At 44.0% G+C, this 23,585-nt stretch overlaps 1 protein-coding gene across 1 annotated transcript in view; it reads right to left on the reverse strand.

The window, feature by feature from the left end:
- CDH9 (cadherin 9) overlaps positions 1–23,585 on the reverse strand; it is a 133,464-nt gene that overhangs the window by 42,011 nt on the left and 67,868 nt on the right. The window contains exon 3 of the mRNA XM_083623836.1: positions 12,491–12,785. Within this exon, the coding sequence (XP_083479962.1) occupies positions 12,491–12,785 (295 nt within the window). The remainder of the gene's footprint in view (positions 1–12,490; positions 12,786–23,585) is intronic.

Raw genomic sequence — 23,585 nt, forward strand, 5'->3', positions numbered from 1 at the left:
CACACTATACACTTAAAGCACTATTATGCAACTTCAACAGTCGTGGCTTCCCCTAAAGAATGCTGGGAACTGTAGTTTGTTAAGGGTGTTGGGAATTGCCCCATGATTCAGGGGATGGGGCGGGTGGTAACTGTGAAAGTGCAAGAAAATGCTTTAAAATGTATGGTGTGCTGTCTAATTGAAGAGCAACTGCAGCTTCCACGGGGTGTCATGAGAGATAAACACTTCATTCTTTCCACACAGTAATGTTATTAACCTCTACAATGGCGGTTCCAGTCACCCTTCTGCTTCCGAAACAAAATGCCTCAAGCACTTCCAGGAAAATCCTATGCACATCTACTCAGACTTGCAAAGTTTCCAGCAGTATTCTTATTTTAATTTCTTTGGGTCTGCATTTTCTTCAGCTGGATATGTGGGTGTCTGAACTTTCATGAACACAATTTAGAGTATGACACACACTCCCCGCCCCCCCAAAAAGAGAGTGAGTTCTGAGTTCGGCATCTTCCTTCTTAACCTGTCGATTTTGAGGATGCCGTCTCCTCTGAGGCCCCTCTTACTTTTGCCTGTTTCGTTCGTGAAGAGCCGTTGCTCATTATTGCTCAATCTGCGCCTGTAACAAAGACAGCACAACACACAGAGGCGCAGATATTTTCAGTCTTCCAGTGCTTTGTGCTCTCTGTATAAAATTGGATCTGACATGGTGACGTGAGTACAACATGGGGCTATTATTACTCTGAAATGCCCTTGCTGTGGATTGCATTTGATTTAGAGGTGTGTTTAGTCAGTGAAGGGGACTCCTGCTTGCTCGTTGATAAAGCATTACTATGAGTGTTGCAAATAGTCGTGACTGCAGTCAAATTAAGATATTATTTCCAAATGGGGAAGATTTTTCTCCCAGTAATTTATCAAGGAAGTCATGGCGGAAACATCTGGCTGCTTTCATGCTTAAGATATTTTATGGCTCTCAGTTTCTGGACAGCACAATAAAGGACTGTAGGTTCAACAGAAAACCCGAAGTCTGAAGCATAACCAATTTGAGGCTTATTCTTGTACATTTTGAGAATTTATATTTTCTGTTTAATGCTCACTGCCTCCCCATTCCACCCATACACTTGCTCTTGAGAATATGGCGTTCAGTTCAGTGGGCTGACCTGCATTGGATATTTGTGACTATGGCTAATATGTGAATGTGAGGAAGTTTGTGTGTGTGTTTTATCATAAGAAAGTGTGGTGGTATGTAGCTGGGCAAGAGCATCTCATCACCATTTTGAGGGGACAAGGGGACAAGGAAAAGAGATTCATGCTACCATTTTGAAAATCCGACTGAGGAGGGTGAGGTAATTATTTTTCTATCTGTAGTTTGAAAGCCAGGGCAAGGCTGTTCCTATCTATTTCCTGAATACATATTCACACTATAACTATCAATCCTGGCTCGACACCCATGTTCAAGGTTTTCCAGAAATGAGGAGCCATAACCTTGAAATGTGGCCATTTGCTTCCCCCCAGTCATCATGTTCCAGAAATGCATGTCTTCTGCCACCTTTTTGTTGCTGTGTGGATTCATCCAGTGAAAGCTTGTTGCAGTTTTCAAATAAACTTTGGAGAATTTTTATTATTTGTTTGTTCAGAAATTGCCAACTATGAACAATTTAGCATCGTAACAAAACCTCTCAAACTGGTATCCTATGCATAGAAGAAATTGTGTTGCTTTTAACTATTTTTCCACGTGTTTACTTACATACCTTAATGCATTAGTAAGTTCCTATGTTCCCAGTAGCTATATTACTCATAGCCAACAAAAAAAATCTTGCCTGTTCCAATTGTCCCTGTTTACCAGGCAGGGATTTAGAAACAGTTCAGATTTTCTGGGATTAACCATGTTAAGTAACTTTTCTATGTGTTTGAAGGCAGGTTTGATTTGTATGGCTGCATAGATTGTATCCAGACTCATTTAGGATTTAACCCCATTTATTCCAAACCAACAGGATTCAATTCTTTAGATTTCTGTCCCAATGCCCTCCAATTCTCTACCAGCATATAAATCAGGTGTAGGTAACCTATGGTCCAGATGTTATTGTATTCCAACTCTCCTCCATCCCCAGCCAACATGACCCAATAGTCATGGATGATGGGAGATGTAGTCCAACAATATATGGAGGGCCAGAAGTTCCACACCCATGTTGTAAATGCGCATTCATGTATTTTTGAAAAAAAATAAAGAATGCCTGGGTGGTTAAGTCTAGTAAAAGGCGACTATGGGGTGTGGTGCTCATCTCGCTTCAGGCCGAGGGAGCCAGTGTTTGTCCACAGACAGCTTTCCTGGTCATGTGGCCAGCATGACTAAACCACTTCTAGCGCAATAGGACACATTGGTGGAAGAAATGCCATTTACCTTCCCACCACAGCAGTACCCATTTATCTACTTGCACTGGTATGCTTTCGAACTGCTAGGTTGGCAGAAGCTGGGACAGAGCAATGGGAGCTCACCCCATTGAGTGGATTCGAACTGCTGACCTTCCGATCAGCAAGCCTAAGAGGCTCAGTGGTTTAGACCACAGCACCACCTGCATCCCCACATGTACACTGCATATTCAAGTGCACTGTTTCATCCAGCCCATAACCATTTGTCCAGGAAGTAAGTTACTACATTTGTGTGCATTGCAGCTATTCTGTAACAAATATAACCATATCCATGTGAATGTTAAACACTTTATTAAACCTCTTTTTTCTACAAAAGTGCCAGTTTACTAACAGACCCTGCTTCGCTCAAGGACAAGCCATTGAAGACTAAACAAATGTAGCATAAAGCAGGGGAGAAGAGCATTATGTGATGCAAAATGGGAGAGCAAACTGTAAAGGCAGCAGTCCTTGTTGTGAGACTAAATGGGTTATAAGCACACAAGTGCATCTTTTTCTACTTACACTTGCAAAATCTTGGAGGGCTTGCAACTCCTTTGCTTTTCTGAGTAGCATTAGTCCAGTCTCAGATGCCATTTCCTGCTGGGGTAATAAGCACTAGTGGCTGCAATTGAGACTGTGGGCTTTTTGGGTAGCGTTTGCTCTTGTTTCCTTATAGAGCAGGCACTATAAGACTTTATAATGCCAAGATAATCACTGGGGCCATGCCTCTGAATACCAGTTGCTGAGAAAGAAGAGTAGGAAAGGGGTGTTGCCCTCAAGTCCAGCTTGTGGGCTTCTCATCAGCATATGGGCGGCCACTGTAGGATGCAGGACTTGATGGGTCTTTAAGCTGACCCACCAGGGCTCTTCCTATGCAATTAATATCTTAGATATGCATGCTGCCTTTCCCATGAAGAGCTTGGGGTGATGTACGGTATGGATTTATGCTATCTTGTCCTCATAACATTCAACCTATGAAGTAGGTGCGACTGAGAGCCTGTTGTGTGCTTGGCCATGCAGTGAGCTACATGTGTGGTGCATCAAATTCAGGTCTCCCCAGTCCACATGTCACACTTGGTTCATGACATTACAGTGGATGCTCGGGTTGCGAACGTGATCCGTGTGGGATGCAGGTTTGCAACCCGCAGCGTTCGCAACCCGCAGCAGTGCGTCTGCGCACATGCGGGTTGCGATTTGGCACTTCTGCGCATGCGCAAAGCATGTTTTAGTGCTTCTGCGCATGCACGACCTCCGAAACCCAGAAGTAACCTGTTCTGATACTTCTGGGTTTCGGCAGGTCCATAACCTGAAAAAACGCAACCCGAAGCATCTGTAACCCGAGATATGACTGTATAAACATTTGGGTGCAGCTCAAACCATACAGTTGCAGCAAAATACATGTGTAGCAGTAAGACTTTTGTCAACGAGACATTGCTGCTCCCCGCTTTCCAAATTGTTGAGCAGCTGACAAATTGATCTCATGTGCTAACTCAACTCAATTTATGTGTACTGGACAAATATAGATTGCCCCAACACTGAAGAATGAGATGCTCCATCGTGTGCAGATGATATTGTCCTTTTCTTTGAGTGTCAGAATGTGGTCCTTCATTCCCAAGCCCTGATTACTTTATTTCTGGTGTCCTTTATCTCCTTGAAGTTTTGGAAGCCACTTTCAAAGACTCTTTGCCTGCGCGTTCTACGTGTGTGAAAGAGACTTCACAATAATTTATGTCGCCTTAGAAAAAATGCTGAAGCACATTGTCTGACTATGCCGAAGCCCTATTTGCATACTTTGTAAATATTTTGTGCTTCTGAAGTGGGTCTGCATAATACAGATTGTCTTTGCATTCTACTTTCAAAACAGCTCCCATTTGATATGCCTATATTTTTTTCACAAGTTAGAGACTATTTCTGACATTTTCAATGTTGAACGCATAAAGTTAGCTACCAGGTAAGGGATGGAAGGAAACTCCTAGAAACTTCCCATGCTGCTTTGTCCTGATTTACAGACTTCATGAAGGACATATATAATGCTACTTTTTAAATGTAAGTAATGTCGTTTCAGTAGGGATGCGGGTGGCGCTGTGGGTTAAACCACAGAGCCTAGGACTTGCCAATCAGAAGGTCGGCGGTTCGAATCCTCATGATGGGGTGAGCTCCCGTTGCTCGGTCCCTGCGCCTGCCAACCTAGCAGTTTGAAAGTACGTCAAAGTGCTTAGGTAAATAGGTACCGCTCCGGCGGGAACATAAACAGTGTTTCCGTGTGCTGCTCTGGTTCACCAGTAGCGGATTGGTCATGCTGGCCACATGACCCGGAAGCTGTACGCTGGCTCCATCGGCCAATAGAGCAAGATGAGCGCCGCAACCCCAGAGTCTGCCAAGACTGGACCTAATGGTCAGGGGTCCCTTTACCTTTACCTTAATGTCATTTATGTGTATCTTCTAATACATGCTTCCTCAGCCTCAGCCCTCCAGATGTTTTGGCCTACAACTCCCATGATCCCTAGCTAGCAGGACCAGTGGTCAGGGATGATGGGAATTGTAACCTCAAAACATCTGGAGGGCCGAGGTTGAGAAAGCCTGTCCTAATATGCACTTTCCTTAAGATGTCATCAAGCTGCAGTTTGTGTGGCTGCCAAAGAAGTAAGTAAGTGGTCAGGTGGCCCAATCCACAAAAGAGAGTTTTGATAACGTCTAAGGGGAGAGAAGGTTTTGTCAAGGTGTAAAGGAATGGGGTGGGTGAGTTTGATGAGTGAAGCGAACAGCGACTCATCCCCTAGTAATAGCATATCTTTCTTTGTTTTCTATATTCCCCCCTTGCCCCAACAAAAATGGAAAGGTACAACATTTCCATGAAAGCCTATTAAAATGATGTAGCTGAAGGCCAAATAATAGTTAGATATGAAGACCATGCACTCTGCCTTCTTCTGAAGCCCCAGATGACTACATTTTCTGCTCATGATACCTTTGACAAAGGTTCTAGGTCCCAATATTCACTGTATATGGGTTGAGCTACCCACAACTACTTGTCATTATGGCAGGGGAGGCTGGCCCATTTGGGTGAATGGGACATAGCACCACTAACCTCAGTAAGAGGTCCCCACATCCCTGCCTTCTTAAAACCAGTCCAAAGAGGTGTCACTGTAACCCCTTCCTCCTTAGTCTCAATGGTCTCATGCAGGAAGGATCTGCCAGTTTTGATTTCTCATTTGTCAAATGTTAAATTCAGTTTTCTGGATTTCTGAAGCAATCTACATTAGGAAAAAAACAAACCCTCCTAAAAACTAACCAGCAATTTTGGTGTGGATTTCTCCTAAAAAACACATTGTTGTGTTCACTTTTGACATGCACATTTTTTTGCAAGAATTTTATTGCTAACATAATGCATTTCTATGTATTGTTTTCACTGATATATAAGTCTTTGTGCACACTTTCCCCTAATATATGCTTTTTTGGTAAACATTGTTTTGGTGCAGAGCTGCATCACAAAATTCAGCTAACAGAACAGGTGTTTATAGAATAAATTCAAGTTATAAAATGCTGAGCTCTTATGAAATATACTCAACCAGATGAAATGCAGCCTTTAGCTTTTCATTAGAAATCTGAAGAATCTTGCAATGAAGTGTTACAATTTAAACTGCTAGCGGGAAATAGGAATGCCAGCAAAGAAAAGGAAAATGTATCCAGTCTTGATTGATTACTTTCTTCATTCCCTGACTTTTTACTATGCTATTCAGTCACAAAGAGAAGGAACATATGCTTTCTCATAATTTCATCCACTTGCCATTATTCATCTTCCCCTGTTGTGTTCAGCAGAAGGAAACCATTGTATGTACTATAGGTTGTGCTCTCACACAACAACAAATATTGAGCCAGTCACTTGCATGATCTGAGTTTGTACTCCAAAAATACCATCCAGAATCTTCATAGCAATGTGTGCAGGCTCCTTAGCAGACAAACCAAAGTACAGTAGAAAGAATTTCCCAGCATCTGAGAATTGCTGTGATATAACATTATTGTCCTAACATGAGGGCAGATAGAGCTCGTCAACCAGGGAAGGAAGCCCATGTTGGAAAAGGAATACTCTGATCATAAACCTCTGTTGCCTTGAGGCTATACTCATTTGTGAGAATGGTGTTGGGAATAAACCCCCAAAACCCATACCTTCTACTTTGTAGGACATCCAGCGGTGGAAGAACCCTCCCTGGCACCCGGGGCAGCACAGCCTGGAAGGACTGCGCATGTGCGGCATCCCGCACGTGCACACTCCGTACGGAATGCCACACATGCGCACTCCCTACGGGCTGCCACATGCACAGTGACTGTATGGGCTACTGCACAAGCAGCATCCCATACGGAGTGCACATGTGCAGTGACCATACATGATGCTGCACATGCGCAGTCCGTACATGCTGCCGCTCATGTGCGGCGGCCGTATGGGCTGCCACTTGCATGGCGACCATACAGGCTGCCGCGCGAGCAGCATCCCGTACGGACCGCACATGTGCGTCGACTGTACAGGATGCCGTACATGTGTAGTCTGTATGGGCTGCCGCTCATGCGCAGTGGCCGTATGGACTGCCGCACAAGTGGCATCCCGTCTGGGCTGCGCATGCGCAGCAGCCCGTACAGTTGCTGTGCGAGAGGCAGCCCATACAGACGGCGCGTGAGAGCAGCAGCCTGTACGGATGCCACACGAGCGGCGCCCATACGAACTGTGCATGCCCTCGGCCGTTCTACAGCTGGGGGGAGGCAGGGGCCATCTTGTCACCCCTCCCAGAGTGGCACCTGGGGCAGACCGCCCCCCTTCCTATGCCCCTGAGGACATCTTCAGGATAAGAAAGGCTAAAGAGCAAACGCTACACAGCTCTGGAGTAAAGTCCCCAAGACAATTGGATGGTGTCTTGTGAGCCTCCTTTCAGCAACTCCTGCAGCCAAGCTTGTGCTGTTTTCCTTTGGACCACATCAGTGAGACCAAGAAGCAGGTCTTGTAATTCGGGCAGCTCAGGACCTCCATACACACTACCCAGGCTTTCCCCCTTGAGAGGTCACTTCAGTCCTGCTATGCAGCAAAAATGTTGCAGGATGCAGCAGTTATGAGTTACTGGTCTCTGCAGCTGCCGCAGGTATTGTGATTCTCCAGCAGTTGGACTTCACTCCCAGAGGTGCCCTCCATTGTCTCTTGAGACTGACGAGTGTCCATATGAAAACATTTGCACATATTTGTCCATTGATTAGCTGGGGAACTGCACCATTTAATTCTCACTAGATGCATAAAGACTTTAACATTAGAAACTTGTTACATTCAGAAAGGGAATTCTTCTTATGGCAGTTTCTCCAATTATTGACATATTTCACAGAATGCCACTGGGATTTTTCATTTTGTCCTGTGCAGCCATATCAGAGCTGAAGGGAAGGGACCTTGACTTAATGTCTTATCTGAAGGACGACATCTCTAACTGTGCAGAACACATCCCTTAGTACTGTACTGCAGCGTCAGCATTAGGTATGAGTGAAAAGTGCTGAGGTGTGGACTTTGAGCCTGTAATGTTTCTTCTTCTTCTTTTTGTCCAGAGATTAGAGAATTATAGTTGATGGGGGGGGGGGAATACTCCAATAAAAATCGGTAGGAAAATGGATCTGTCAAATAATTGCAGGGCACAAGTATGATAAAAACACTTTTTAGTGTTGATTTAAAGGTCACTCTCGGCTTAAACTAGTCAGCTGTGGCAACTCTCTTAGTTTTGATGTTAAAATTATGGGAAATAAAATGCAAATGATAATCTGTTAATTGATGGGAAGAATTGATGGGTTAAAATCTAGTGGAGGATTCTACTTTTGAACTATTCAAGCAAGTTTCTTGGTGAGTTAATGACCCTAAGTATGGTTGTTAATATAACAAAGTGGGTTGTTTTGTGCCAAAGGATAAATGGGTGGACCTCGTCCCTTTCCTGGGAGGTGGGGAGAAAGACAGAGTGTTTGCGAGCTGAGATCATGCTACAAGAAGCAGGTAGATGTTGGGAGAGAGTCAGGGGTGCCAACCTGAATAAAACATGGGGGGAGGGGCAGGTAAGCCCTGCCTCACATAATCAATCACACGATGCAGTGCACACAAGCCATTTGAATGACATTGCCCATCAACTTGGGGGCGGTGGCTCAGCCCCCTCTAATATTTTATTGGCGTGCCCGAAGACCCATCAATCCCTAGGAGATGGCTCCTATGGAGAGAGCCATGCTTGATTTTTGCTTGATTCCAAGGTTGTGACTATGGGAGAAGCAAGACTTTCTGGAGTGTTAATGCTGTGAGCCGCTCCATCTTAGACTCAGGTTGTATATATGTGTAAATAATATATCATAAAGACACCACAGTCTCTGCTGTCCCCCATTCCAAGGAAACCGAATCCTGGGTAAGCAACATGGAACTCCTTGAATCTCACAGTGCTCAGAGATTAGGGTGGTGTACAAAATTGTCTTCCTGTGAATAGTTCCTCCATGGCTTGGTAACACTTCAGACACCCAGCCCTGTGGGCAGTGGCGTAGCAAGGTCAGGTGGTACCCGGTGTGGAAAATTTCTTGTCACCCCCCCCCCCAATTGAAATTATTAAAAGAAGAAAAAATAAGATACTTACAGTTGCAAGTGTTATTTTTTGGTTTATTTACTTAACACTGTGAGCATAAGCACTTAAAACCTTTTTTCCCTAACTTTGTTCTCTGCAAATTTTGAAATCACATCATCAAAATCAATTCCTTTCGCTACTTTGTTTTCAGTTGACAAGATGGCTAAGAAAGAGAGAGCCAAGCTTGACTCATAGTGGACCTAAGATTACTCTTGATTAATTTTAGTTTTGAAAAACTCCTCTCACATGATGTCTAGTAATGTAAACTGAATTTTAGAATGATTATTCGGAGAGTTGAATTAAGGCTCAAAGCAAACAGGAAATTGCCCTAAAAAGGGCAATATATACATATATTTGTATTTACCTTTCAGGCTGTGTGCCTGTTTCAGCAATTCACTTAAGCTTCTAGTAAAAATATCATTTATGGAAATAGTAGGAGTTATACAAACGGATCTTACTCGAAAATGTCAGAAAGCTACTTTGCAACTACTCACTTCTAACATAGGATTGCATCCTCTGCAAGGAGATAAAGCAGCTTCAAGCCTATCTGCCTAATGATCGAACCACCCCATGCTAGTTAATGTCACCCTATACAGCAGCTGCACCTTGTGTTCATTGATCTGATGCTGAAGTCCACAGACTACTTAGTACTTCAGTACTTAGCAAGTGAATATAAAGTAAAGCACCAAGGCCTTCATGCATCTGTAGACTAACTGTCAAACCCATGAGGAAAAAAATGACTCTATACATTTACTTGAAAATTGCATGCCTAGTGGTACCTGTAGCATATTTGCTTCTCATTTCTATTGCTTATGAAATGCTTATGAGGATGGCTTTTCTCTATACTTTTCATACACGGCTATGCTGCCTCTACAGTACAATACCAAAAAAATCACCAGTATGAACCTATGCCAGGTAGTGTGTAGAACCTGGACCATTAACAATATAATTCAGGGCTTGAGACCCAACTATTCATTCAAATATTTATCAGTAGCAGTGCCCATCCTGTGGAATGCCCTCCTATCAGATGTCAAGTAAATAAACAACTATCTGACTTTTAGAAGATATCTAAAGGCAGCCCTGTTTAGGGAAGTTTTTAATATCTGATGTTTTATCACATTATTATTATTATTATTATTATTATTATTATTATTATTATTATTATTATTTCTGTTGGGAGCCACTCAAAGTGGCTGGTGAAACCCAGCCAGATGGGCAGGGTATTATTATTATTATTATTATTATTATTATTATTATTATTATTTCAGAGCACTGTATAGTCCTGTTGTGTTGAATGAGTTTCAGTTAGTAAGACTCGAGGGTGTAAACAAGGGGCTTGGATCAGTGAGGGTCACCACTTGTGCTCTAGACCCCTCTTTGCTGATAAAAACTAGTAAGGAGGGGATAGCTGGCTGGGTTAGGGAACTGATTAATGCCTGCTTGCAAGAAAGGGTGCTCCCTTCCAGCATGAAGGAGTCACTGGTAAAACTGCTGCTCAAGAAACTCTCCCTGGATTTGGAAAATCTAAGTAACTCCCGGCCACTCGCCAATCTGCCCTTCTTAGGCAAGGTTCTTGAGTGGCTGGTCACAAACCAGATCCATGCACTCTTGGAGGAAACTGATTTTCTCGTTTCATTTCAATCTGGGTTTAGGCCTGGTTTTGGCACAGAAACTGCTTTGGTCACCCTGAATGATGACCTCTGTCGGGATAGAGGCAGGTGAAATGTGTCCCTGTTAATTCTCCTCAACCTGTGCACCGAAGCAGGTGAGGAGCGGCGACTGTGTTCCTTTCCCTCTTTGCCTCCCCTATTCATTCATGCCGTTCCCCCTCCTAAACACCATGGAATGTGTTTAATCAGCATGTGCCGAACAACATGGGAGTTTCTGTGGCCGGCTTTGCCCTCTGCCAGGGCTTTGATCCTCCTCCCCTCGATCTTCTCCATTCTACCCCCGCCCACGCCTCCTCTAAACACACACACACACACACACACACGTATAATTGTCTATTTCTTTGACATCTGGTGGGAGGGCGTTCCACAGGGTGGGTGCCACTACCAAGAAGGCCCTCTGCCTGGTTCCCTGTAACCTCACTTCTCACAGTGAGGGAACTGCCAGCAGGCCCTCAAAGCTGGACTTCAGCAACTGGGCTGAACAACGGTGGTGGAGATGCTCCTTTAGGTATACTGGGCTGAGGCCAAGGAATGCCCCTTGAGATTCATCTGCGGTAACATCTCCACGTTCCCAGTGGAGTGCAAGTGAGGGCACTCAGGGGTGCTCAAGTTAACAATCTGAGCTATTGGGATGTTCCAGAGGTTGGATAGGGCTTCCATAGGAGCTCCAGTCATACCAACCAAAATATCCCCCAGAGCCATCTAGAAACCCATTGGATCCATCAGCCTCAGAACATCCTTATAGGTGCCCCACATTTGAAGAGGGCAAAAGTAGCTGAAAGCATAAATCTCAACAGGAAGTGATCTGACCATGACAAGGGACTAATCCTCTCCAATTGACATATTCTGGCAATGTATTGTGTACTCCCTCCATTTACTCCCCCCTCCCCACTGACCCGTGTGAATACCTCCTTTCCCTTCCATAGTCTGCCTTTAACCATTGTATACTCTTGCACATGTGTTGATTGGTAGCCATGGTTAACTGTAATGAAGATCACCTTTCTAACCATCGTTTGCCAACTCACTTAGAATCATGGCAAAGTACAGTCAGAAGGGCAATGCTGCTGCCTACTGTTATCAATACTTAATACTAATGTGGACGTAACACTACACCATGGTTAGAGCAAACCATGGAAGAGAGAAGGAAATTTGTGTGATATCACTGAAAAGCATATGGAGGGGAGGGAGTGCATGAGCCTCTTGGTGCACACTGTTTCTTCGAAGTAATGAATTCTACAAGCCCAGCTTGTTTATGTTTCCAGACAGAATGAGTGCACAGTCTTATATTGCTACCACCATTTGAGACACACATCTCACACACTGTCCTCAAGAAGGACAACGAATTGCTACATGAGTCTAGATTATGCAAGAGGTTAGACTATTTCCAATTCTTTTACCTAGAAGGACGGGAAAAATCAACAATTTGTCATTCCACAACTTTGAATGCAAAAGTACAAAGGTGTCAAACAAATTGCCATTGCTGATCATGCACACAAATGAGCCTGTTAAGCACTGTTTTCAGTGGTTCATTACTGGATGGCAATAATAGTTACGATCACACAGCATATTAGAAGTTTCCATTTGACTGCTGCTAGCTTCATGGAAGCCATATGGTAACCTATGGGGTGGAAAAAGACAGATATTGATGGCAGACAGGAGCTGGTGAACTGATATTTACAGATGCTTTTATGACTACTTAAAAACCACAAATAAGCTCTAGAGTATAGTTGTGAAGTGGCTTAACCTTCTATCTTTTTCTTTCTTTTTTTAAAAAATATTTTTAATATAATAAATTATACTTACCAACGCTGGACTTCTCAGGAACACTGGCCGTGTAAATGTCCTTGGTAAATTTAGGTTCATTGTCATTGATATCATGGATTTTAATGATAAATTCCGATTCAGGCTCCACTTGTCTTCCAGTCTTTCGGTCTATAGCCTTGGCACGTAGCACATACAGGGACTTTTCTTCTCTGTCCAGCTTTTTTGCTGCATGAATATCTCCTGTATTTTCATCTATAACGAATAGACTGCCAGCCCCTTCTCCTGTTAATATGTATTTTAAATTTCCATCTCCCATATCTTGGTCAGTGTGCAGCTTCAGGGATGTTTTAAAAAAAAGAAATGGGGAAAAGAAAGAAACACTCTATAAATATATGCATTGTTATTACAGACCAAATCTTTCAGCACATATGAATAAGTCTCTACAAATCTTGTCTGCAATTGAGGTCAGCAATAGTTGTCTTTTGCCTCACTGTTGCAGGGAAAAATTACAAAAGTAAGATTTTGGTCACACATGCAAAGCAGCTCGAACAAATTGATAAAGGACACAAAAGGATATAGAAGATAAGGCAGCAGCATTTAAACAATATGATGGCAATTGTAATATAACGCTTCCGCCCCACAACAGTATTTCTGAAACCTATTGCCTTCTCGGAAGTGGGAAGCTATCAACTTGCTTTTGCTAAGTTAAAAACCTAAAATGAAATCTAGGTCAGGATCCAAAGAGCTACTTCAGGTGTACCTGAGGGTTTTCAAAACTCCCCCTCAATTTGGAAAGTGGCTTTGTCACCTGACAGTGGAAGCTGCTGTTTGAGCGCCACAAATTCAAAGCCCCCTTGGGCAGGCAGAATTAATCAAATATTTTGCTTTCAATCCGAGACCCATTTCTGTAGAATTGTAATGAGCAAGTGCGATTTACGGATTGGAATGTTCACAGTAAAAATTGCGGTGAGCGGATCCGGCTGGGGGTTGGGGATTCAAATTCAGCCATCCAAGCCACTTTATCCAACCCTCTTCAAGTACCCTCCCCGGGCCTCCCCTTTTCCCAGACCTCACTGACTTTGTTCTGCACCCTCCTCGACTCCTTTTGCCTGGCCGGTGTAGGGTCTTGAACCACCCAACTCCTGCTTGCCTGGATAACGCACTGCATGCCTAGAACCCCTGACATTTGTGTGGTTGAAAAGTAAACTGCTTTATAATAATAGAATTGTAGCGCTGGAAAAGACTTTGAGGATCATCTAGTACAACTCCCTGCAGTGCAGGTGTCACCTCCATGTGAGCATTAAACGCCCGTTCTCTGATAGTAAACTCAGTCTCCACCCAATCTCTGCTCTATCCCTGTCCACCATTTGAATGTCTTCCCCCTCCTCAGTGAGGAAATGTGACCTTCAGGCTGAAAAGCATTCCTTATTTCTGCAGTAAGTGACAACCCTTGTGCAAGGTGCCACCCAAAACTAGCAGAGCACACAATGACCGCTCCCCACATTAAATGGGGGCCGCCTTTGCATGGTTGTGCGCAGCCCCTGGACCCTATGCAGCACCATTAGCACAGGCTTGGCTTCGCCTTCCCCAGGTGGGATACTTGGAGGTCTCCGTCTACCTCATCCAGTTGCCCAGTCCCGCCTGGGGAGGCATTGCCAAGGTGATCAGGCCAGGTAGAGGGAGGGACTACCTGCTCACACAATAGGGGGAGGATCTTACCTCGTCAGTTGGCTCCAGAGCTTCTCCCACCCTACCCACCCTCAGTTAAGACTTCTTTTGTAGGTTAACCTTTTCTCCACAGGTACACAGGCACTGCTACATCAAGGTTGCTGTTGAAGGGCCGGAAAGGAATTCTCCTGCATTGGCAGGTTTGCCTTTCCCGTAGCAAAACGTCACAACTTTGGCGGTATCAGGCCTTGGGCAGAATCCTTAGTCTATCTTCCCTAAATGGGGGTGGGCGTGTAGCAGTGACCCACACCCACTTTCTCTTTGCTGTGGAGATCCCAGGGTTCCCCGTTGAAGGGGTTGTTTTGAGGGGAGGCTTTGGCCGTATGCTTAGAGGTTGTCATTGCTCTCCCCTGCGACGGCAGCGTACTGGGGGTGGGCTCTCTCTGCTTGAACATATGTTCTCCAAAGCCAGCCCATCCCCCCCCACACTCTGGATAACCCTGATGTTCCCTAGATCCCTGGCGGGGAACTGGAAGGGATAAACGCCCAATGCCTGAGCCAAGGTCTACCCACATCTGAAACATAATAAAGTTGTGGTCAATTTTAATCCCATAGCACGTTGTCTTGAGTTGTTATTCCACACGGGGGCCGCCCAGGGTTTGAGGGACTCCGCCTGTCCATGCAACAGAGTCTTATTTGAACATCTACTCCCTCTTTCCAAATTCCATATCAAGACTGTGACCACACACAGTCTCCACGGTTTCACCATCAGCCAACTTTTTTCCTATCCTGACTGCTTGCTCTGTTTACCATCCAGGACTGGCCCACTTTCCATGAACCGTGTCAGGGAACTGCCATCGGAACTAGCGGAGGAGGCGAGGCTCCACAGCGATGCTGGAGAGGGGCCAAGCAGGGAGAGAGGCAGGTCTCCGGCTGGGGAAGAAAATCAGCGCAACACCAGGGATAGAGGGGGGCCGATGGGGGAAGCAGAGAGGAGGCTCCAGGACTCTTCGCAGGAGACCAGCGAGGAGAGCACAGGTCCTCCGCTGCCCACACCCACCCTGTGCAGAAGACTTCCGCGCAGGGAAAGTAGGCGGCGACTTGGCGTCAAAGAACTTCTTTGCTGGAAGAGGTTCAAGAAATGCCCACTGACGGATTCTGCCAGCGACTGAACAGCCACGGAGTGGATGGCTGTCCAGCGAGAAACGGTTTAACCAGGCAACCTAGCCCAGAGCGGCGGTAACTTACGCACAAGCAACCCCTAAAGCCATTACAAACCGCATTTGACAGAAGGGCCAGACTGGAGTGCCCCTTTGCAGAAAATTCAATATGGCTTTTTAAGAGACACTCAGAAAGAATGCTAAGCTGCACATAACACAAGATACACTCATTAAAACCAATAGCATTGCCAATTGGTTTAGCTCCTCCTGGACTGCTCAGATTCAGAATGCAAGTGGGGACTGCATATTTAAAATCCTTTTAACTTTATTTTTTACATCCAGTAGCAGCAGGAATGCTGGTGTTCAGAACGTGGCTCCATAACTCCATCTCACCACACAGACCACTACTACTTACATCAAAAACCCCATGAAGGGCTGGGGGGGCAGCCAGATGAGCTTTAGCCTAGCTCTCGCTCCATAAAACTTATATTTTGGGTGTAAGCAGTCCTCCCACCCCACGTGGAGAAACATTCAAACATAATGACCCCACCATCTGCATTTTGAATGTGTGTTTCAACTCGATATACACTTTACAAGATTGTTGTAAGGATCTGTTCCACTCATTAAAAGTATGCAGTGTCTCTGATGGCCCTGCGTTAAGGATAATGGTTTGATTTCCTGAAATGGGGATATTTGCTTATGCTGAATTGCTGTGTATGTTTAACATGGTCCCCCCCCTCCTTTCGCAGTAGCTCTCTCATGTGATCGGCTGACAATGAGTCACATGAGAGACTCATCCATTCTGTTGTGACTGTTAGTCAAGTAACTGTCGTTTTTAATCGTTCTTCTGTTTCTCTGGATGCTACTGAGAACAGTGTTGGTTGGGTCTGTCTCGGGTGAAGCAGACAGAGGAAGATCCCTAAAAGTTAATATGGAGAAACCTGTGCTGTCTATAAGGAACAAAGTGAATCAGTGTGAGATTGTAGGTATGTTCTTCTCAGTTATGTTTATGAACGTAAAGTTCTTTTCAATATAAAGAGTCTGGACATTGCATATCATCAAAAATTATCTGTCTATCTATCTACCTATCATCTATCTATCTATCTATATCTATCTATCTATCTATCTATCTATCTATCTATCTATCTATCATCTCTAGCTATCATCTGTCCATCTATATCTATCTATCTGTTATCTATCTATATCTATCGATCTATCTATCGATCTATCGATCTATCGATCATCTATCTATCTATCTCTATCCATCATCTGTCCATATCTATCTATCTATCTATCTATCTATCTATCTATCTATCTATATCTATCTATCTATGTATCTATATCTATCTATCTATCATCTCTATCTATCATCTGTCCATCTATATCTATCTATCATCTATCTATCTATCATCTATCTATCTATCAAATCATCTATCTATCTATCTATCTATCTATCCACCTACCTACCTACCTACACAACACCTTGAACTTCCTAACCCCTGCCAGCACTCATGAAAGAAGAGCATATTGGGGGAAGTCAGGTTGTCATGTCCACACCATTACAAGAAAAAGCTGTGCTCACTCCACCCTAATTCCTTCTAATTCCCTTCTGTTCTTCCTTCAATGAGCACATGTGATCTCTAAGCTCACTTTTCAAACTCCACCCAAAGATAAAAGATGGATTGCAGTTGTGATGCTTCGGGTTTAGCAGTGCCCATCTATCAAGGAGAACAGTGGCATTGTCAGTGCACAGAGCATGCACCACCTGCTATCCAAGGTATGAATTTCTAAATATGCCATGATCTGAACATTCATTCTCACTGAGATCCTAGTCATGCAAGCCATCTCTATCCTCCAGTAGCAGTAAAATCATTCAACATAAAATCGATCATAGTAATATGACAATACCTTTGCTTCCTACCAGATGTGAGATCCCCCCCCCAGCTTTCACTTTAGAAATACAAATACCTGAATTAAAGTATGTGATTGTACTGCCAAGCATTCAGCATATTTTACTGAGCTTTGTTTTTCAGGAGGAAGTATCACTACCCTGGTTTTGTTTGAGAAGTCATTCAGGAACCATTTCTTTAATTTATACATTTATCTTCCCAGCTTTATTTGAAATAAAACACTGATTTTTAAAAACATCACCAGTGCTATTTTTGTTCAGGTAGATGGACTGGTGTAAATGAAATAAATACTGAACTGTCTGCATTTACAGCAGTTGTGCTGAGCTGCTTTGATTTTTGCCTCAAAAGTATTCATTATTGGGAAAGGAAAACACTCCTGGATATTATTTATCATTATTATTATTATTTATTAAATTTGTACAGCACTCTATACCCGCAGGCCTCAGGGCAGTTCACTGGATAAACTCTTAATATGAAAACACAAAATTAAAACAAGAACAACCCAATAACCACTCATCACATTTTTAAAAGGGCATTTAATGTTAATCAGCCAAAGGCCTGGTTAAGAGGAGCCTTTTTGCCTGCCGCCTAAAGGTGTATAATGAAGGCGCCAGCTGAACTTCCCTGGGGAAAGCATTCCATAGACGGGGAGCCACTACAGAAACGCCCATTCCTGTGTTGCTCCAGACCTCCAGACCTCTCACGAAGAAGGCACACGAAGAAGGGCTTCAGAAGATAATTTCAGGATATGAGTAAGTTCATATGGAAAGAGGCGGTCCTTGAGGAAAATTCCCTCAATCCTATCCTGTGGTTATTAGTAGCCAATGTGCTCCTGCTCCCACATGTATGGTTGCTTTTATCACTTTGTCCCTCTAATTCAGGCATCCCCAAACTCAGCCCTCCAGATGTTTTGGGACTACAACTCCCATCAACCCTAGCTAACAGGACCAGTGGTCAGGGATGATGGGAATGGTAGTCCCAAAACATCTGGAGGGCCAAGTTTGGGGATGCTTGCTCTAATTCATTACTTTTTCTAATGTTCCCAGCCAATCAGGGATAATGTATTGGCCTCAATCCTGAGGACATATTAAAGTTGTTAGAGTGATAGAAATTCTTTCAGTACTGATGATGTGGGCTGTATCTCAGCCATTTTGCAGTGATCCCCACCCCCCAAATCATACGGGGGACAGCGGTCTTCTTCCAATTCTTATGTAGGCTTAACGACTTAACGACACACATACATACTTTGGCTCACAACTAGTTCTATGTAACACTGTTATAGCCGTATTTACAGCTGCATTGATTATGCGATAACAGATTTAAGACTTCTCCAGATGACCTATTTATTCAGCATTCGTCCTGATTTGCACAGTTTATGTGAAGGTTAGAGTGTATTCGGTCTTTATTGAGAATTTGTTCTGATCTGTTTGTGCGGCAGTTACATGACAATTGGCATTCATCTTGATTTGCTTGTGCAGTATTTATAGACCTTCCCACTAGTCAGTCCTTCATTTCACACTTGTCCATGTGTTTCCTCATCACTTTTCTAAGCTGAGAAAGTGGATTTGTTGTGCTAGGTTGACAGAGTCCTTTTAATCCATTTTAATTGTGCAAACCTTAATTTCCAGTGTCCACCCGAGTCACTCAAACAAATTAGTGAGCCTCGAAGTCACCCATACAGTATTTCACAGTTTAGTTTTGCTCTCTAGGTCAAGCTCATATATGTTCTAAATGCTGTACTTTTGAAATAGTCAAAGAGAATAAGGGAGACAGACTTTCTGCTGTCCATCTGGCAATGACTTTTTCCACCTGCCTTGCCCCATCCTCCAGCCCTAGGAGACTTTGCCAGACCATGACTTTGAGAACAGCGGAAGGAGCTGGGAAGAGAGAAGAAGAGTTAAGGGATATTTAAAAATAATAATTTCATAAGTTGGATGTCCTTGTTTCTCAATTTGATCCTTTTACATGGTTTTGTGACATTTTATGAGTTGTGATTTTTATTGATTAAGTAAAGGTAAAGGGACCCCTGACCATTAGGTCCAGTCATGGATGACCCTGGGGCTGTGGTGCTCATCTCGCTTTATTGGCCGAGGGAGCCGGAGTACAGCTTCTGGGTCATGTGGCCAGCATAACTAAGCCACTTCTGGAGAACTAGAACAGCACACGGAAATGCCGTTTACCATCCCGCTGGAGTGGTACCTATTTATCTACTTGCACTTGGTGCTTTCGAACTGCTAGGCTGGCAGGAGCAGGGACCAAGCAATGGGAACTCACCCCGTCATGGGGATTCGAACCGCCAACCTTCTGATTGGCAAGCCCTAGGAGTGTAAACTGTTTAATTATTATATATAAGTTGTTTGTTTTAAAGTTCTTGTGTCAGGGGCTGGACTGAGGAGGAATAGTGGGAACCCACACCCCTCTTCCTGCACCTTCCTGAGAAGAGGAAGACAGTATACATTTAGAACAGTGGTTTGCAGAAGGTCATAGTTCAGAGGCAGCAGAGGGGAGCAGCTGGGGAATATTGGGAGAGCAGCAGGAAGAAGAAGAAGTAACAGGGGAGAGACAGCTAACAGACTCGATGTCTCTTGAAAGCATTCCCTTCCCCTTCCAGAACCAGGCATGCCTTGAAAGTAGTAGAACAGAAAGCTCAAAGGCAGAAAGAACATATTAGCAGAGGCAACGTAGAATAGGAGGGACTGAGGGGGTGGGACTTTACTTGGAGCAATGCCATTATCCAAGAGAGACCGCATTTCTTCGTGTCTCTCTCTGTGAATATTGAATAAACTACTTGGTGTCAGGGAATGGTCTGGATCTGAAGATTGGGGAGTGCAGTTGCAGGCAGATCAGCCTCTCTCAGAATACGCGCGCCCCCCTGCCTCCAGCCTTTTCAGAAGCAGATAGGGAAGCAGACACAGAAACTGAACAGCTTAGAGGGGAGTTACCCAGCTACAAGATAATGATGGGGGAACCACAAAGGAGGGGACAGCTAGAAGAGACATCAATTGAGAGTATGGGGGACCCCCCTCTCCCTGGACCCGGAGGTCTGAACGTATCAGAGAACAAAGGAGGCAGAGGGAGGGAGGAACTCCGCGCTGGCTCCTTTCTTGCTGCAAAAGTCAGAAGGAGGATTAGACTGGCCAACTGCCCTCCTTGCGGAGAGCTGTGTATTTGTGATCGCAACATGAAGCTGTAATAACAGGACTATAAATCTATCAACTGCTCGTTAATTATTATCTCTGAAGTTACCGAAGGGAGGGGAGGAATCTCCAAGCTTGACACTTGGTAAGAACTTCATGTTTTTCTGTTTCTTGGCATCCCACCATGGGAGGGATAGGATCCCCTGAAGCCTTGACAACTTGTGACTTTTTTTTTGTATTGGATCAGATTGTTATTACGTGTGTGGTCTATTTTGTTGTTTCTTCAGCTTGTGTATAGTTATATAGAAAGGTAGCATACAAATTAAAAGTGAAATGAATCAGACTGGACGACCAGCATACAATGTGATGCAAATGCCACAGGTTTCCTGGGGAAAACTTGGAGGAGACACAGCCTAGTTAGTTTCAGAGTCAGGCATATATTTCCCTTTGCTGTGCTATTGCTTTCCAAGGCAAAATTACCATAAGGCATGGGGAGTAGCATATATACTGTAACAGGCTCTAGGGTGTCACTAGTTCTACTTGTGGCACTCTTGTTTAATGAGGCTTCACACCACGGACGAGACGATGGCATATTAATACAAATTGATTTCTCCCCCTTCCTGCAGAGTACATGCAATTATTGTGCAATGCCTTCTTTTATTTGTGTTCTGCTAATGCTGTCCTGATGGATACTTCCACAGTGTTTCGTACACCAGTCCACAAGAGGACAGTAGGGAAATTGGGAAACTTATTTATCAGCCTGGCTGTGGAGGCATCCCTATGTATGCTATAAGCAGGATGTGGGTGGCGCTGTGGTCTCAAGCACTGAGTCTCTTGGGCTTGCCAATCAGAAGCTTGGTGGCTTGAATCCCTATGATGGGGTGAGCTCCTGTTGCTCTGTTGCAGCTCCTGTTCAAAAGCATGCCAGTGCAAGTAGATAAATAGGTACCACTGTGGCGGGAAGGTAAATGGCATTTCCATGTGCTCTGGTTTCCATCACGGTGTTCTGTTGTGCAGAAGCGGTTTAGTCATGCAGGCCACATGACCTGGAAAGCTGTCTGTGGACAAACATCGGCTCCCTCGGCCTGAAAGGGAGATGAGCGCTGCAACCCCATCATCTCCTTTGACTGGACTTAACCATCCAGGGGTCCTTTACCTTTATCGATTCTATGACCAGTAACATGTTACAAGAAGGCTGCTTTCAACTGGCACTTCGTCATGAATGAATCCATTCCCATAATGCACAAGGGGGTACAAAGGTCCCTCATGGAGATGGTTCATCAAAACTTTCAGTGAAGACGACTCCTCCATTCTCCTTCTTTTCTGATTCTGATTCCCCCAAGAACTGTCCTAATGTACACTGTGACCCATAATAACTTGACATTGTTATTGCAGGTATCCAGACTACACACAAATCTGTCACTCTGTGTGACTCAAAATGCATTGCCTTTATTTTTGTAGCCTTGTTGGACTTTACTAATTGGTAGGGTGAGTGTTGCTCCCGGACGGGAGGAAGGAAGTCAAATGACACAGAGGGTTGGTTCAGAGAAAGATTTTATTCTGCTCTCCAGATAGCAGAAGGCACTTGCGTGGTCAGCTCACAGCAAATCCAAAGAAATAAGAAATTTCATGCAGTATATATATCCTCCAGGCACCCTCTCCCCCCTTCCCCAGGAATCCAGCCACATCAGCTTATACATGCAGGTTGACATCACAGATGTTCCTGCTCCGGTACTTTTAACCATAAAAGGCTGTTCCTCTTCCTGTACTCTTGACCATATAAGGGTATTCCTGTTACGGCACTCTTATCTTGGGGTAAGAAGGTCACCAATTCTCCTGGCGCTGTTCCCGGACTAGGTCTGTGCATCAGACTGTGGTCAGGATGTAAGATAAGACCCAGACGTGCCGTCCCTGCTCCACTAGAACAGTCAAGGTCATACATTGCCAGCACAGACTGATAAAGGAGAGTGCTTTGTTTGTACAGCTGGGTCCCTGTTATGCATTTGCTCAACAGCTCAAGTTAATGCATTTTAGAAATGCTCCCTTGGAGAAGGAAAAATGCGGATTTTGGGAAACCCATTCCTTCATTTTGTTGCCAGAAACACAAAGTGGTCAGAAGGCGGGAGATGCTAGCTTAAATAACCTTATGGTTATGAACCCATCTGGTGACAACATGTGTGCATGTGCCCATGCATGAAACCTTATCCCCTGTTTAATCCCACCCTGAAATCCCACCTCAGCCCATTACTACAACCTGGGCTCTGAAGCGGTGTTCCGTGGTATGTGAGAAGCCAATGTAGGAAACAAACACTCTGTGTGAAGTCAAGCTGCCGAAACTCCTTGTTGTTACCTTCCCATCCAACTTTGGTTATGAAGCTTTCAGACTTTATATTCAGCAATTCAGAGTCTGCTGGAGCCAAAAGCTGAACCCAATGAATTATTTTGTTGCACACCAAGCAATAACTTGCATTCTGAATGGCAAATAAGGAGTTTTAGTGACACTGCTGCAGATCTGTATTTGTCAGGGTTTGATGAAGCAGAACTGACTGGAAAGCAGGCTGCAAATTAACTACTTTCTTTTTTTAGTTGGCTGGCTCCAAGGGAGCCATGTGTTGGTAAGTGGTTTCATAATTTAAGCCTTAGTAAACTATATAAAGAGCACCATCAAAGACTGCTTAGTGATTTCCTCACTCTTCTTAAGTTATATGCATTTTCCTTCCAACTCTATAGTTCTATGACTCTATGAGTCTATCTTGTTGTTCTTTACAATACCCATAATATAACAAGGAACAGTTTTTCTAGTCCTAATCAGACCCCACTCCACAAAATAAAAATAAAGTAACTAGGGCCATTCACATTTGTTAAGCAAATCTGAAAAAAAAAGCTCAGATTTCAGGCTCCGGAAAGAATGGCCATATTTTATTTCATATGAACTTTAGGAGAGAGTAAAATGGCAAACTACATTAAACTAAAACGAGTCCCAGAGAATAGTGTTTTACTTCTCTCAAGGCCAGCCCTGGGTAATGTTTTGTACAGGGCCATATTTCTACAACTGCAGCAAATGAAAGGAAATTGCCATTTCCAGAGCCATCTTAATGCACATAATTCTACCTCAAAGGATGAAGAAAGGACAAAAGGCTCTCATGTTTCGAGAGCTGGGGAAACCCTGTAAGAAAAGTGATCAATTTTATCAAAACTCTTGACTCTCCTCAAAATTCCTCTGATGTTTACCTGAGGAGAGATTAACACAGAGAGAGAG

The sequence above is a fragment of the Podarcis filfolensis genome (genome assembly GCF_964270895.1).
Source record: "Podarcis filfolensis genome assembly, chromosome: 7".
NCBI lineage: Eukaryota > Metazoa > Chordata > Lepidosauria > Squamata > Lacertidae > Podarcis > Podarcis filfolensis.